General features: G+C 36.4%; 1 protein-coding gene across 2 annotated transcripts in view; it reads right to left on the reverse strand.

Moving 5' to 3' along the window:
- Nucleotides 1-8112: 8112 nt before the first annotated feature.
- GNAI3 (G protein subunit alpha i3) overlaps nt 8113-15821 on the reverse strand; it is a 48111-nt gene continuing 40402 nt past the window's right edge. For both annotated transcript variants that reach the window (XM_055584827.1, XM_055584826.1), the window contains 4 exons: nt 14591-14720; nt 13870-14023; nt 9389-9603; nt 8113-9298 (listed from right to left, as the gene is read on the reverse strand). In XM_055584827.1, coding sequence (XP_055440802.1) covers nt 9413-9603; nt 13870-14023; nt 14591-14720 — 475 coding nt within the window. In that variant the 3' untranslated portion in view covers nt 8113-9298; nt 9389-9412. The remainder of the gene's footprint in view (nt 9299-9388; nt 9604-13869; nt 14024-14590; nt 14721-15821) is intronic.

The raw sequence follows: 15821 nt of genomic DNA on the forward strand, positions 1-15821 counted from the left end.
AACACCCAGGATCCGTTATTGGCTCTGCAACTTACTATTGATGCAAAAATGTAAATATTTCATTTGTCTGAGCCTTGAGTCCCTCATCTATAAAATGAAGGTAACTTCTCTACTACTTCACAAGGTTATTCTAATGATCACAACATAACTGAAGGAAGGCACATAAAAACTGTGTGGTGACACAAAGAAATCCTATATTAAAGCTCCCACCAATGAAATTCAACACCAAGGTTTAGATGAATTATCCCAAACAAAAAAGCAAAACTTCCCTGCAATCTGCAAACAAACTTAAATTAGTTAAAAACAGAATTTCAATAAACCTACCACCCTTTTTTACTATAAGACATTTATGTGCCTTAGCTAAGAGATCTGAATCACCAGATGGATGTTAGTTTGTGAGCTCTAAGGCACACATCCAGTTTTTTTTTTTTTTTTTTTCTGTTTTTTTGGCCACATGGCTTGCCTTGAAGGATCTTAGTTCCCCAACCAGGGATTGAACCCAGACCCTGGTCAGAGTTCTAACCACTGGACCGCCAGGGAGTTCCCCAAAATGATTTTCATTAAATCATATTATCCCTCTGCTCCCAAACTGCCAAGCTGTGTTCCCTATATCTCTGTAAGTACAGGGATACTTATCTCTCTAAGTAACTCTCTCAGCTATATAAGACACTTTCTGAATGAACCTGGAGGACAGAACACACTCCCACTTGGAGTATTAATGATTGTGTTGCTGCTACTTCTCTGTCACAGAATTTAGAACAAGTGAGCAATCCTAAAATCCTCATTTCAACTGCTACATGTTTCAGAACAAAAAAGGCAGCTGATTTTGCTTTAGGCACTGGAAATCTTTGCAGTTGGATCCATGTGATGCCTGGCTGAAAACAACATCTCCCCAAACAGGCCAACAATTAAATTATCCCTTGAACTCCTTTGAGGGGAAACAAAGCTTGTATTTATCTTGACAGGAGGTGGTGAAGTCAAGTATAGATTTAGCATTTACAACTACTAGTGAGGAAAGCTCTTGGCATCCAAGATTTAGTATATAAGAGAAAGTGTCAATTAAAATGAAAATCTGCTCCTTGCCAGAAAAACACATTCACACTTAGGCTACTACTAGCAATATTGATACTAGAGAGCCATATGAGCTTGAAATACACTGAAGAATAAATTTGCAGGTGTTAAAATTGGATTCATTTAATAGTCTTTCTGATTCTTTGAAAAGAAACCAACTTGGGAAAATTACCAGGGAAATAAGGAAAACTACTGTCTACTGCCGATTAAAAAACTTAAACCGAAGGGAAAAAATCTGGGCAAGATTTCTTGTATCCAAGCACTGTTCAGGGACTATTCTAAAGGGCACGCTCTAATGCTCACTAACCTCTTTGCTTTAACTCAAGTTATAGGGGTTCCGAGGTGTTTGTTTTTTTTTTTTTTTTTTCCCTTTTGGTATCATAAATCCCTCTAGCAGTCTGATGAAGCCTATGGATCTCTTTCTCAGGATACTTCAAAATGCATAAAACAAAACTCAGAGAACTACAAAGGAAACCAACATACTGAACCAACAACAGTTGTATCTTTGGAGTTCTGAAGCCCCAGGTTAAGAATTTTGCTACAGCTATGATCTTAGCTATTCAAGGCCCAAATGTAGATTTCCCATTAATTCCACCTTCAAGTAGGGTAACCCCATCTACCCTCCAACCACGGCAAATTGTTTGCTTTTCTAAATTACCTTTTCCTTGATCTTTGACTCTAGGCAGGAATTGGTTATAGGTCAAACTACAGAAGCCCAACACAGACTCCTTGGTTATTACTGTTCATACAGAACTTGCCCTACAGTACTAGCATGAAAACAGAGTCAGTGGGACAGGTCTTATGGTAGAACAATCTCTCGCAGAATAAAACAGTTATATTTTAGTTTTCTTCTGCTCTGGTAGACATCTCAACTTTTAACTGGTTTATAAACAAATTCCCACAAGCCAAAAGATGCCCTATTATATTCACTTTGCAGAAAAGTTATCTTGGAGGCTGGATAGGGAAGTAGCAGTACTTAAAAACAACACTTCTATAGCTGCTTTACTCAGGTTAGAATCTGATTATTCATCTTATAATGCTTTCAAGCTAAAACTCTTCTGGTGAGTTTACACAGAATAAAAATTGGTGGCCTTGGTCATCCACTCATCTGTTCCTTAGAACAAAGTCAAAATAATTTCCTAAAGCTCTTAGCAAACACCAGGCTCTTCTCTGAGTAAAGGTAACAGGACGTGACTTCAAATGTTCTAGGTAGGCTTCCAAAAAGCCTAGTAATCCTTACTGCGGCTTAACTGTTGGTCAGACCCAGAGATGATTCCTAAACCTTACACTATTAGAGACAACTACATTGGTACTTCTATCCTACTGGCTTATTTTCATCTCATGGACATTTTGATTGTGTCCATGAAAAGTTCTCTTTGCATAAAACAGCTGCTAGAAAGCTTAAAACCAAAATTATGCCATATACTCACTCTGCTGTCTATATGTCTTCTTTTGCTCCATTTTAAATTTACATTATACTGTTAAATTTTATGTCATCACAAATTCTTTTCTGTAACAAGATAGGTTAGAAACTAATACTCAACCCTGTTTTCATATACTGCAACCTTAATGCTTAGGATGATAAAGCTAGAAGAAACTCAAAATATTCCAGGTCCATCACTAGCAATTTATAGATAAGAAACGGAGGTCAAGGGAGGTAGGGTGTCTTCAAGATCACACCGCTGGGAAGTAACAGAACTTGAACTCCAAAACAGGTCTTCTGAATCCAAAGCCAGTAGTTTTTCTATCTGCACAATACCAACAGTCCACCAAACACCGTAACATCAAAGTCAATTTTCTCATTCACCTAAGCTCCTTCTAGTCCCAAACAAGTCCTTGGTTATTTTTAAATTATGCCAGCTCTAAATCATAGCTATTTAACAAAACCATCTCCAAACTAAATACAAACTGGCCTCAAAATGGATGTGATATTAGTATAGAATAATAAAAATATAAACAGCTTTGCTTGCTGAAGGTATAATTTCCTGTCCTTATCTTAGAGGGCAGAGACCATGTTTTCCTTGAATTGCATGATTAGACATTGATGAAAGTAAGCCAAATGTAAATTAAGTTCCATTTCATATCAATCTGATGACAGTTGCTTTTTTTCTTACAAAAATACGACACATAAGGACAAACAATATGATTTCACTTATATCAAGAATCTAAAGTAGTCAAATTTATAAAGACAGAAAGTAGAATGGAAGTGAGGAGTTATTATTTAATGAGTACAGTTTCAGTTTGGGAAGATGAAAAAAGTTCTGGAGATGGATGGTGGTGATACTGCTAAAAACATGAATGTACCTAATACTACTGAACTATATACTTAAAAATAGTTAAAATGGCAAATTTTATGTTATGTACATTTTACTACAATAAAAAAATAATACAAAAAATATAACTGGAAATGTGCTTTTATGTTTCTGTCAATTAAAGGATGGATAAAATGACCACAAAAATTCAGTATAAGAACCATATAAAAGACACATTTACTCAAAATAGTTCCTACTCTGATTAAAAAAAAAAAATTAACCTACATGTACCCCAAATAATAAAAATCTGGGTGGCCCCATCCCCAAGGTGAAAAAGAAGAACCTTCAAAAACCATGCTATACTTGGAGATATGCCGTAGACCAAAGTGTGCTGGCCCTGCTGGGTGGAGAAGGTGGTGAAGGGTGAAGAGCTCTTACCTCCCACTGCCCTCTCTACCCGGCACAGCCCCCGGAGCACAGATTCCAGCAGGACTTCAGTGTTGGGCCAGGGACTGCAAGTGTGCCAGAGCCTCTGGTGATCCTGCTAGGCAGAAGTGTGAAGACATCTCTGTGAGGTCAAACAGATAAACTGCAGATTGTAGGAACTTTTCTGCCCTTTGGTCATGGAAAAGTAAACACTGGTTTGAATCAGAAATAAAGAACTGGATTTAAATGCAAAATTTTTACAGACCTTTTCACCCTGCTTCACAAAATAAAATTTCTAGTTGAATTTGTAGTAATTTAGTTCATTTTAGGTTTTTGAAATGAGTAGGGAAAAGTGATTCTGAGAAAAGACAACCGGCAACAATGAGCATTTGTAGGTATTGTCTCAAGAATTACTTTTTTTTTTGGAGTGGAGTACAATTTCGAGTATCATCAAGAATATTTATGAAACATTTCTAATGTTCTTTCTATTTGATCAGAACTACAGTATATCAGACCTGGAAGGAGTACTTTAGTCCATCTTTAGATGAGGGATATAAGACTGAAAGATTTCATAGCTAGCTGGAAGCAGGGAAAAGATCAGAGCCCAGCACATCAAGCAACTCTCCAACCTCGTAACAGAACCCTTCATCCTATGTAAGCAAAGATGAACAGTTAGAAAAAACAGGTAATTTCTTATAATTTGTTATGTCCACTGGGATTCTCTTACATATAAACAAGCCTCTTGGTAAAAATGTTTGGATAACCCAAAGGAATATGGCCGGGGGTGTGGGGGTAAGATAGGTTATCTGTACAACAAGGTTGTACAGAATTTAATATTCCAGCTGTAAATGATCTTACAGCTAATGCTAACACACTGAGACAGTGTACTCTATAAGTATATTTACTAATATTTGATTATTTCTCCTACCATGTTGATTCCCACTAGATTTCAGGAAAGGAAAACATATACCACTGGGCATACAGAGACATATGTTTAACTCCTCAATCATTCATTCCCTTTACCTACCTCATCCCCAAAAGACTTTCATCCTATAGCTAGTTTTGTTCTTTATCTACTGATTGTAAATGGATATTCATGTTATTATAGTTATCTTTGTTACAGGATTTTATCTTTACTTTTGTGTATCTATTTTCACTGAAAATAAATGGAGTGAAATAAATGAAATAAATGTATAGAAACCCCAAGTTTCTTGTTTTGTCTAACTTTTGTATAAAAACTAAATACTCTTATCCAAAATGCAGTAATGCTCTTTGGCTAAACAGTCCTCAAACTAACTTTTTGGGTGAAAGGCACTTTAAGTTATGTACAAAAGGTGCTTTGTACTTACTGCAAATAAAAAATAACTCAAGTCTTTCACTAGTGATTTACAGGTTGTTTACTATTCATGTTGATCTTTAATATAAGGTCTATTCAATTGTCCCCAGGATGTTGGCCCAGGTTAGTCACATCAGAACCACCTGAGGAATTTACTTAAAAAATACATATTCCCAGGACCTGGTTTGGACATTTTAATTGAGTTGAGGTTAGCCAAAGAATCTCTATGTTAATCGTGCACCACAGGTATCTGCTGCTGCATAATATTCCACATTATCTCTTATTCCTGAGAAGCCTTGAGTAAAGCCAGGTGCAGGCCTGACAAAGTATCAGAAAATAACTGTCCTGCCCTGATTTGTTCTGAAATATGCTCTCCTCGGGAGAAGTAATTCATAAAAGATTGTGAGAAAACTGGAGGGTGGGTGGTGAGGGGGAATGGGAATTCAAAAGCTAAACAAGGGTAAAGGAACAAGGATCCTGACCATCCTGGAAGTCTATTCTTCAGTATGCCTCACTTAAATTAAATCTTTTACTTTCTGACAGTTGATAGCAAGAGGTATCTAAGTTCCAGGTCTCTAAGCAGCTTGGGTTTCTTTTGTGTTTGGACAGTCATAAGTTTACAAGGAGACCTGTGGCTGGTTCAGGTCAGATCTCTGATTTGTACTTTGAAGCCTAAACTGGAAGAAGAAAATTACCTGGTAGTACTGGGAAACTGAGATAATTTTATTCTTAAAGTCAGTATCACATATGAAAGATTTCACAGGGAATCAGTAAAAGGAATTAGTACTATTAATATTTTAGGTTTGTATCAATGAGTAAGGGGCCACTGTTTTTTGAACATCTAAAAGGAAAAAAAAAAACCATTCAAAGGCAGCTTTTTGATTGACTGAGAGACTAACTTCCCCTTGTATGTAACTGCCAATGCAGCAAGGAGCTCTGCAACAGGAAATGCCAGAACTATGCTAAGCAAATGGATAAATATAAAAAAGTAACTAGTCAGATCAGGCCATCAAGGTCCAAACAAAGTTATAGCTACAAATCAGAGAGAACGGCCACAAATCAGAGAGAATTTAAGAATATAAGGTGAGCAAATAAATTAGAAGAACCACCAGTTATTTTTAAATACCCCAAAATGTGTATAAATAAAACACAAATAGAATACATAGGAGAATAAAAAATGAACAAGGCAAGGAAACAGGTTTTTAAAATGTGGTCCACCTATTCTTAGAGAGCAGCACCTTGTGAAAAGTCACAACCCATCAGGTACAATGCACTGGACTAGAGGTCTAGAGTCAAACCATCCAAGATGAAAATGACACTTCAAGATCCACTTATGAATAACTCTTAACAGTTCTTAGAATTTTCATGCCAGGAGGTGAAATCTGTTGAAAGGCTGAAATTTTAAGGTTATTTATTCCCTAAGACTGACCATTAAGGAGCAGAATACTTCCTCTTTACATAGGAGCCTAACAGATGGCAATTTTACACCCCAGAGTTTTAATCAGGTGGCTAAGATGTGACTGTCAACAAAATAAAGCTGCTGTTACAGTCCTTCCTGCTAATGGCTATTTACTGTTATTTAATTTTTTAACTTTCTTAGATGTGCTGATTTCTTAGATGGTCCAAAGCCTGGCCAACTAAATTCTGAAACATGATCCATCACAAATTTTCAGTATTCTCCATCAAAAAGATACAGGCAACTTTTCATTTCTTTGATTACAAATATCAATCCTTTTTCTCCAGGCTAGTAGATATGATGTGTCATCCCCACATTTTGGCTCTGCTATAAGAAAAGATCTTTTAATTCAAAACACAATAGTGGTTTGTAAGGCAGACCATCAGATTCATCAGATCAAAATCACCTTTTTAAAATTATAGACTGCTAGCCCACCATCCAAGAGTCAGTCTCTGAGATGGATCCAGGTGATTTTGACTGAAGGCATATTTGAAAACCACTGACTGAAACTGTGTCCTCAACGAATGTGCATTTTGATAAATTATTTGGGATGGAGGGGTAAGAGGTGATCCTCACATAAATATAGGACAAATGTAAATGGTGTAAAGTCAAAAAAGTGGAGAATTACTATTTTTCATTAATGAAAGGGCTAAAAAATTAACACATCAGATGGACATATTCAAATGAAAATACAAAATGCATTTCAAGTTAAATTAACTTTTTTGGATTATCTCTTGTTTTGGGTTATCAACAACACGATCCCACTAGCCCAGACTATAGAAAAACTACAGTTAAAGTAACATTCTACCAGTTCTCATTTCCAAATGATTCTACATCACAGAATACAATAAGGAAAAGATATATTCAAAATGAACAAGAACTATCCCTTATTTACACTGTGGGCATAAGTCAATCACCAATTGAAGCTGATAATTTTCTTTCTTTTAGATCCAGTTTTGCCAATCCTAAAAAAAAAGTTGTTAGATAATAAGAGTTATACCACCTGCAGAGTTAAAATTTTCCCAAGAAAGCAAAAAGAAAAAAACCTACCAATAAAGGCACTGAAGTGCTGTGGCTTGCTTTCTGAACCAGCTTTGATGACCACCAACCTTATTTTTTTTAAACTACTGAAAGGTCACATCAAAAGATGAAACAGAATCCAATCCAAAAAGACTGGACCCCAAAAGGCACTGCTCAAATTACTGATTTGGAATGCTCAAACTGCATTCTCTTCCTTTGCCTTCCCCTAATGGACCATTCAATATTTAATGACATTTGCAGTACATTGCACAAAAGGACCTGCAGGCTGAGGTGAAAAGAGCTCTTCACAAAACCAAAGTGTAAATCTGGAAAATGGGTTTTGACTGTGCATCACTTATACAGATATGACATAACAACCTCAATCAGGCCAAGACTCAATAATACTATTACATCAAAAGACTTAAGACCTTCAGAGAACCCTTCTACCTAAACCCATTGTCAGACAAAGGCCTAAGCACACTCAGCAGGGGCAAAAAACAGCAGAAGAAAATATTTCCAGAAAGGACTAATTACAAACAGGAACAAACCTGGACTCTTTACTCACCATTTTAATACTGCTGTCAACTATAACAGATTAAAATCTGTACACACGACAAAGTAGAAAAAAGTCCCAAAATCAATAGTTGCAGCAAAACAAGGTACTGACTAAGGATTACTACAATCAACATTGCTACAGTAAAAACAATGGCAAACAGGGATTTGGCACCACATTTACAAAGTAAAAGCATGCACTTTTAATACACTTCAGATGTTTCTCAACAGAAAAGGCCATTGGAAGATGGAAAACATGGGGCATCTTTTACAGAACTCCCTATGACTAAGACAAACAAGCAAGAATCAAAGTGATCAATTTAGCAGATATGTAGCAGCAAAGTCATTGGTTCTGTTTGGAATTTAGCATCTACTTTTCTAACTGACAGCTGCCCTAGGTGTGTCTGTATCCAAGAAGCTGACTTTATCATACTACATCAGCATTTATTTAGTAATTTGGTGATTAGCATAAACTAGGTTAACCTTCAACCACAAGCTTTAAAAAAAAGGAGAGCTAGAATCTTATTATAGACTTCTTCAACGTAACTGCCATTTAGAAACCATAATGGTACTCTGAGCAGGATAGTAACATAAATTTTATCAAAAAAACCTATAATCAGAGCCCAAATAACTGAAAAGAATTAAGTTATTATGGAAATATTATATTCTGACCATACCTAGAGTTAAAAACAAAGAATTCCTACTAGGAGGAATATTTTCAAGATGATCTGGTCACATTATGTGCATAGTTAAGACTGTTTGTGTTTTAATAAAGGTTCTTTCACAAAAAAATAAAATTCAGTGAAGTTATTCTTCCCTTGATGAAAAAAAAAAAATTTTGAAAAAAATGAACTACTGGTGGTTTGTCAAGAGGGAAGAAGAAAAACAGTTAAGCTACATATTGAAGTTCTGGAATGCAGCACCTCAACTTCACATCTGCCCTAAACGTTTGAGACTATGAAATCCAAGTCATGTCTCGATGATCAAATCATACTTTACAGTTGCTCCAATTCCAATGTCTGACTTTAGCATCTTGTGTCAATTAAGAGTTCCCTAATACAGAAGATTGTGCTAAAAGAGTGCTAGGATTCTGCATGCTGCTGCCATTCCCTGGTCCCGTTCATGCTTGCGCTGCCCAATGAGGCAGCAAAGGAAGTCTGGTCTCAACACTCCACACTGTAATAACTAGAAAAGAAAAACAGCTGTAATTAGAAAAAGTTTACAAAGTCAGGAGACATCACTACAGCACTATAACTAAACTGTTCAAAGTTTTACCTTTTATTAACATCCACACTCTATTCAATAAAGTCCACATTCCTTTAAGTTGTTTTTAATGATGACATCTGTTACAGCATCAAAAACAAACTGCACATTCTTGGTGTCTGTGGCACAGGTGAAGTGGGTATAGATCTCCTTGGTATCTTTTCTTCTGTTCAGGTCTTCAAACTGGCACTGAATGTACGCAGCTGCTTCTTCATATGTGTTGGAACCTGAAGCAGACACCCAATATTCTCAGTTCAAATTATAACAGCTGCCTGAACTCAATTAAGTCAGGCCATCACCATTTACTTATGGAGAGGGGGACTATAACCCAACTGAAATAAACAGATTTCTATTTTTCTATAATGATTAGGTTTTTCTATAATCACATGTTTCTTGAGTGCACAATCTCATTGTCAGTAAACTTATCAGAAAGATCCAGGAAAACAAAACTTTTTTCCTTTTTCCCTTTTATTTGCATTTTTTAGCTAAAAAATTTATAAAGTATAAAAAGAAACTAGGGAAATAGGAGGATGCATTTCTAGAAGAACACAATTGCTTAAAAAGTTAAGAGAACTTGTGTTCCTTGGATCGATGTTGAAATAAACAATTCAAAAGGGTAACTCCTGCTTCTTTTCAAAATCATCCAGTTTTAACAGAGCTTAGCCTCAGAGCCTTAGAGCAATAGTTTAAATAACCAAAGGTAATACAGTAGATGCAAATGGGAAGGGGCTTGAGTTACACACTCTTAAGTGGTGCATTTTATGGTTCAATAAATCTGTTATTTCTTCAAAGAGGGGGTTATCCAAAGTAACCCTATTTCAATAACATTTAAAATTAACACTCTTAATTACCTGCTTCCGAAACAATCTTGTCTACTTGTGAGTTTTTAGAATAGCCTTAGAAATTGGCTGCAGAGCCAGGGAAACTCAACAAAGACAACACACAGTTGCCTGAGAATTAGGGGCTATTTTCAGTGACATTAAGCATGACCAAAAAAATATCAACGACCAAGTATATAAAGAAGACTAAATAACAAAGGAAAGCTTAAGAAAAAAATGACTATTATTTAAACAATATTTTAAAAGAGGAAGGAAGATAGCTTGATAGGTGCTTGAATAAGATTTACTGAGATGTACAGAACCTCTGTAAATTAAAGCAGCTGCTGTTGTTCAGTCACTAAGTCATGTCTGACTCTTTGCAACCCCATGGACTACAGCATGCCAGGCTCCTCTTTCCTCCACTCTCTCCTAGAGTTTGCTCAAATTAATGTCCACTGAGTCACTGATGCCATCCAACCATCTCATCCCTCTGCTGCCCCCTTCTCTGCCCCATGAGGAATATGAAAAGGCAAAAATTTAGACAGATGACCAAAACATGATGTGAAAATTCTTAATAAGAATGACGGCAATGGAAAACAGGCTTGGAAATTCACCCCACCCCCTACCGAAAAATAGATAAGATATTGACAACTCTTTGCTGTGAGTGAAGATTCCCAGCTGAAACATTAACATCAATCCTTTACTTAAGATTTTTCTCCCATTCTAAAATCTGGCTACCTTCTATGAACTTAACCAACTCTCATCTTCCTCCTCACTCTTAACAGAGGCTGCAGTTCTAAATTCCCTAAGAAAAGAGAGGGCACAGGGCTTTAAAACTACATCTCAACCTTTTAGGTTGAAATGAAACTCACATAACATGCAGTAAGTTTACAATACAGTGGTGTTCAGTGCAGCCACATGTTATACAATCACTACCTCTCTCTAGTTTCAAACTTTCCTACCACCCCAGAAAAATACCCCATTAAGTAACCATTCCTCATTTCCCCATGTCAATTTCCTGCCAACCAACTTGCTTTCTATCTCTACGGATCTGCCTATTTGGGATATACCATATAGAAGGAGTCATACAAATGTGACCTTTTCTGTTTGGCTTCTTTCATTTAGTATAAAATTTATAGTATTCATCAAAGTTGTAGCATTATCAATACTTTGTTCCTTTTTATAGCTAAATAGAAGCCTGGCAGGCTGCAGTCCATGGGGTCAAAAAGAGACAGATGCGATCGAGCACACACACACATACCTAAATAATATTCCTTAGTACAGATATACTAATTTATTTATCCATTCATCCTATCTAGACTCTCAATTCCTTCTTTTCCCACCTGCTTACAAATTTTGCTCATTACGTCCACTTTTAACAACTTCTCTTATGCTTTAGGATCTCACCTCTAAGCCTATAAACATTTAAAGATCTCTCCTTCCCCTGTAATCTAAGCTGCTCAAGAGGAAGCTACACTTGTCTTTATTTCTTCACTTCCCACTCAGTAACTCACTGGTCCTGGCTCTGCTCTCATCATTCCACTGATAATGCTCTCCATTAACAGTCAATGATCTTCTAACTGCTAGCTCCACAAGACATTTTTTCAAAATGCATTTACTTTACTTATCTGCATATGACATTGTTGACCACGCCGCACTATTTAAACTCTCCTCTTAGTTTATGACACTTGAGCTTTCCAGATTCTTCTCTTTATATCCAATATAAACCTTTCTTTCTCGCCTGCCTACAGAGGCTGGTATTTGCTCCCATTCTATTCTTTTCTCTCCTCATTCTATATCATCACCCTAGGTCATCTCATCCATTTTCATGTTGTATTTACACATGATCCCAAATCAGCATCTGTTACTAACCTTTAACCTCTCCCCAAGCTCCAAGGTCATATATATAACTATCTATTAAATATCTCTATCAGGATGTTTCAGAAACTTCAAAACCGACATTCCAAAATATGAACTTATATTTAACATTCCTAAATGAATTTATATTTAGGAACATACCAAGTACCAATCAAGAGTACCTCTGACTCTTTTCCATTGTCTTACCCTAGCTACACCCTTTCACCTTATTATATAAAGCATTTACAGCATCTGCTCAGCTAACAAGAGGTCTACTTTCCTAGAAATACTTAATTCTGATCTAAAGGTCATAATGGTACAGCCCTAGCGCTCACGTTTGTTGACCCTAAACACAACTGACTGAGCTAAGGGTTTTTGCCTAACTTAAACCTTGGCCAGTCAATCTGAACCTTGGGCCAACAAATCCCAATCTAGCCTGGTTTTTTAAATGGAGGAGATACAGTAACCACGACAGGGCCAACTTTTATCATATACACTGAACAGGAGAGAGTTGGTAAGGAGAGAGAGAAGAATAGAGAAGACACAGGAGAGAAAAAAGATGGGGAAAGAAGGGCTTCCAGGACTTCTGACAATATTTCCTAATTCCAGCTGCATTCTTGAGAGCCGTCTGCATTCTTGTCCCTGAATTCTGTATCTCTGAACCTTCACCAAAAGTTTCTATGTGCATACTGGAAGTCCTTACTAATTCAACTCCCCTACTATCTATCTTTATTGGCATCTATTATGTAATTTTAAAAAATCTGTTTCTACTACATCATGTACCCCAAAGAATATCCTTCAATAGTTCCCCTGTGTCTCAGCATGGCATACAATGCCCTCTATGAGCATCCCTGCCCATTTCTCTAACCACTCCTCCCCACAGTCTAAGCTCCAGCAATATCAAATTCCTCCTAGGTTTCAGAACAAATCATGTCTTTTTCTTTTTTTGCACATGAAGTTAGTTTATTAATGACGACATTTTGAAGCCAACCATTTTGATCCAGTATTTAAATAACAAGCTGTTTAATATTAAAGCAGATGGTACTGTCACAATGCTGCAAAAATACAGCTTTACCCATAAACCTTTCACACAATTATACATTAAATGCTATTTTTATTTAAGCAAGGCACCCCTATTTGTTCTAAAATATGAGATGTGTTCTCCACTGAAATAGCAAATGAGGAGAGTGAGATTTTTTTCCTATCTAGAGCTGGTTTAAATTCAGGTGAAGCCACTGATGTCCTTACTAGTCATGGCAGTTATGACATATCATGTCAATTTTAACTGCAGATTTTTATATATGCTACCTTCTTTTCCTAAAATGTTTTTCCTCCCCCACCTGCCTGATGATTTCTAGTTCATCCTCCTATTCTCTCACTCCAAGTGTCATTTCCTCTAGAAAAAGATTACACTGATCCCACTGAGGTAACCACTTCTTTGGTTCTTCTATTAACGAACATGTCACACTAAAATGAAACTCTTTACATGCGTCTCTCTCTCTCTTTCTATGTCAGTTTCTTGAGTGCAAAACTCTATCTTATCCTTGTTTTTTGTGAATATATTTATATCAAATTTTTATCTTTCTTTACCTCAAAAAATGAGGACAGAAATATAAACATCATAAATATGATTATATCTGGAATAGCACTTTAGACTTAAGGGGTCTTAAGCACATGCTTAATGTTGATACCACTACAAATGAACACTCTCCACAAGGAGATACACACAACATTCAAAACGAATGACAGCTGTAGGAAGGTCATGAAAGTTTTGATTCAAGATGTATACCTCCAACAAAATCTTTCATGACCCTTTACCTGTGTATTCTGGATAACAGATAGTTAATGAACTCCTCTTTATTTTTTCCTCAAAAAGATCTTTCTTGTTGAGAAACAGAATGATCGAAGTGTCTGTAAACCATTTGTTGTTACAAATGCTGTCAAAGAGTTTCATGCTTTCATGCATTCGGTTCTGAGAAAGAAACAAAGGATGATATAGGTCAGTAGCAAAAAGTAAAAGCAGATTAACTATTAATGAAAAAGAGACCAAAAAGGGTTTATTTCTTTTCTTTGACTATGCCACACAGCATGCAGGATCTTAGTTCCTCGACCAGGGATTGAACCCATGCCTCCTGCGGTGGAAGTGTGGCATCCTAACCACTGGATCACAAAATAAGTCCCACACCGCAAAGTTTTAAAACCACTGATGGGCAATCATGGAAACTAGTCAGATACTGATAATACAAAAGCTGAGTCAGTCCTTATTTTTATAATTCTTGAAGCTTGGGAAGTGGGAATGAGGACTAGCTAATAAGAGACCTAATCCTGTCCTTACACTCAGTGTGCTGCCATATCTCCTTACGGTTAATAGGGTATAGATCAATAATTTGAAATTTTAATCTCACTGACAAGGAGAAAAATTAAGACTATTAGGTTCTGGTTCAATGAGTAAATGGATGCCCAAAGTCTTCCTAAGAGTTATTTTCCATTTCCTGCTTGCATTAGACAGGTCTTTTATTTACCAGAAGCTCCAACATACCATCTCCTCATCTTCAGCCAGAACAAGGTCATAATCACTGAGCGCCACACAGAAGATAATTGCTGTCACTCCCTCAAAACAGTGAATCCACTTTTTTCGTTCTGATCTTTGGCCACCTACATCAAACATCCTGAACAAGGGGAAAGAATGCACAATTTTAGCAAGGTCACACACACACACACACATTTCTAAACTGAAATGGTTAGGGAAGTTCCCACTACTGCATTTTAAAAACCCCATTTATAATAAAAAAAGACAAACAAGAAGCAGATAAAAATTATCTGTAGTTAAATGTAAGAGAACAATATGAGAAAATAAAGTTGAAGAACAATCAAGATTCTCATTTTAGAAAAAACAGTTGAGCCTCATAAAGCTTGTGCCAGACATGCCGAAAGTCAGCAGAGTGAGCAGTGAAATAGATTAAAGGAAGGAGGGAAAAAAAGACAGGAAAAATGAAGAGCTGAACAATACTGAACAATCTGAGATAGTAAAAATAATAACTAACATTTGCCAGACACTACCCTAAACATCTTTAAGTACATTAACTCATTTAACCCTTATAACACTCCTGTCAGTACTATTATTATCCCCATTTTACAGATGAAGAAACTGAGGTGCAGATATGTTCATTTGCCCAAGGGAACACTACTAATAAATGGTGACTGGAGTTCTAATTCCTATACCCAAGCTGGGACTCACAACACCACTCTACCTCTCAAAACGATTTATCTCTTTAGTTAAAAGAGATAAAAAAGAAAAAGAACAATGAAAAAACATAAATCCCCAACTTGCTTCCATAACTCTACTGATTCAAAATTTTGTTTTCCTTACTTTTTTCTTTCTTTAAACTGAGTTATAACTGAGATATGTTTTTCTTACTTTAAGGAAAATATTTTTGAGATTAATTGCAGAAAAAAGTAAATTATATTTTATGGTAGAACTTTAAGAACCCAGTATCTAAACACAAAACTTAACCAGTATTTTCCAACTTCAAGTCTCATTCAACCTAATTAATAATAACAAAGCCTCAAAACCATTCACACACCTTATGTTCCACTTCTGATTAGTTTTAGTCCACTAATCCCTTCCGGGAGACTTAACTTGATATTCTGAGTAAACTGCTGAACTTGTGTCAGCAGTGTCCTCTTTTGCCACCTACAGTAAAAGGAGGACCTGCACTGCTTTGTTTTTTAACTGGCTCTAGGGTCTGAGGCGGTATGTACACAAATGG

Source organism: Bubalus kerabau, chromosome 6 (assembly GCF_029407905.1).
Source record: "Bubalus kerabau isolate K-KA32 ecotype Philippines breed swamp buffalo chromosome 6, PCC_UOA_SB_1v2, whole genome shotgun sequence".
Lineage (NCBI taxonomy): Eukaryota > Metazoa > Chordata > Mammalia > Artiodactyla > Bovidae > Bubalus > Bubalus kerabau.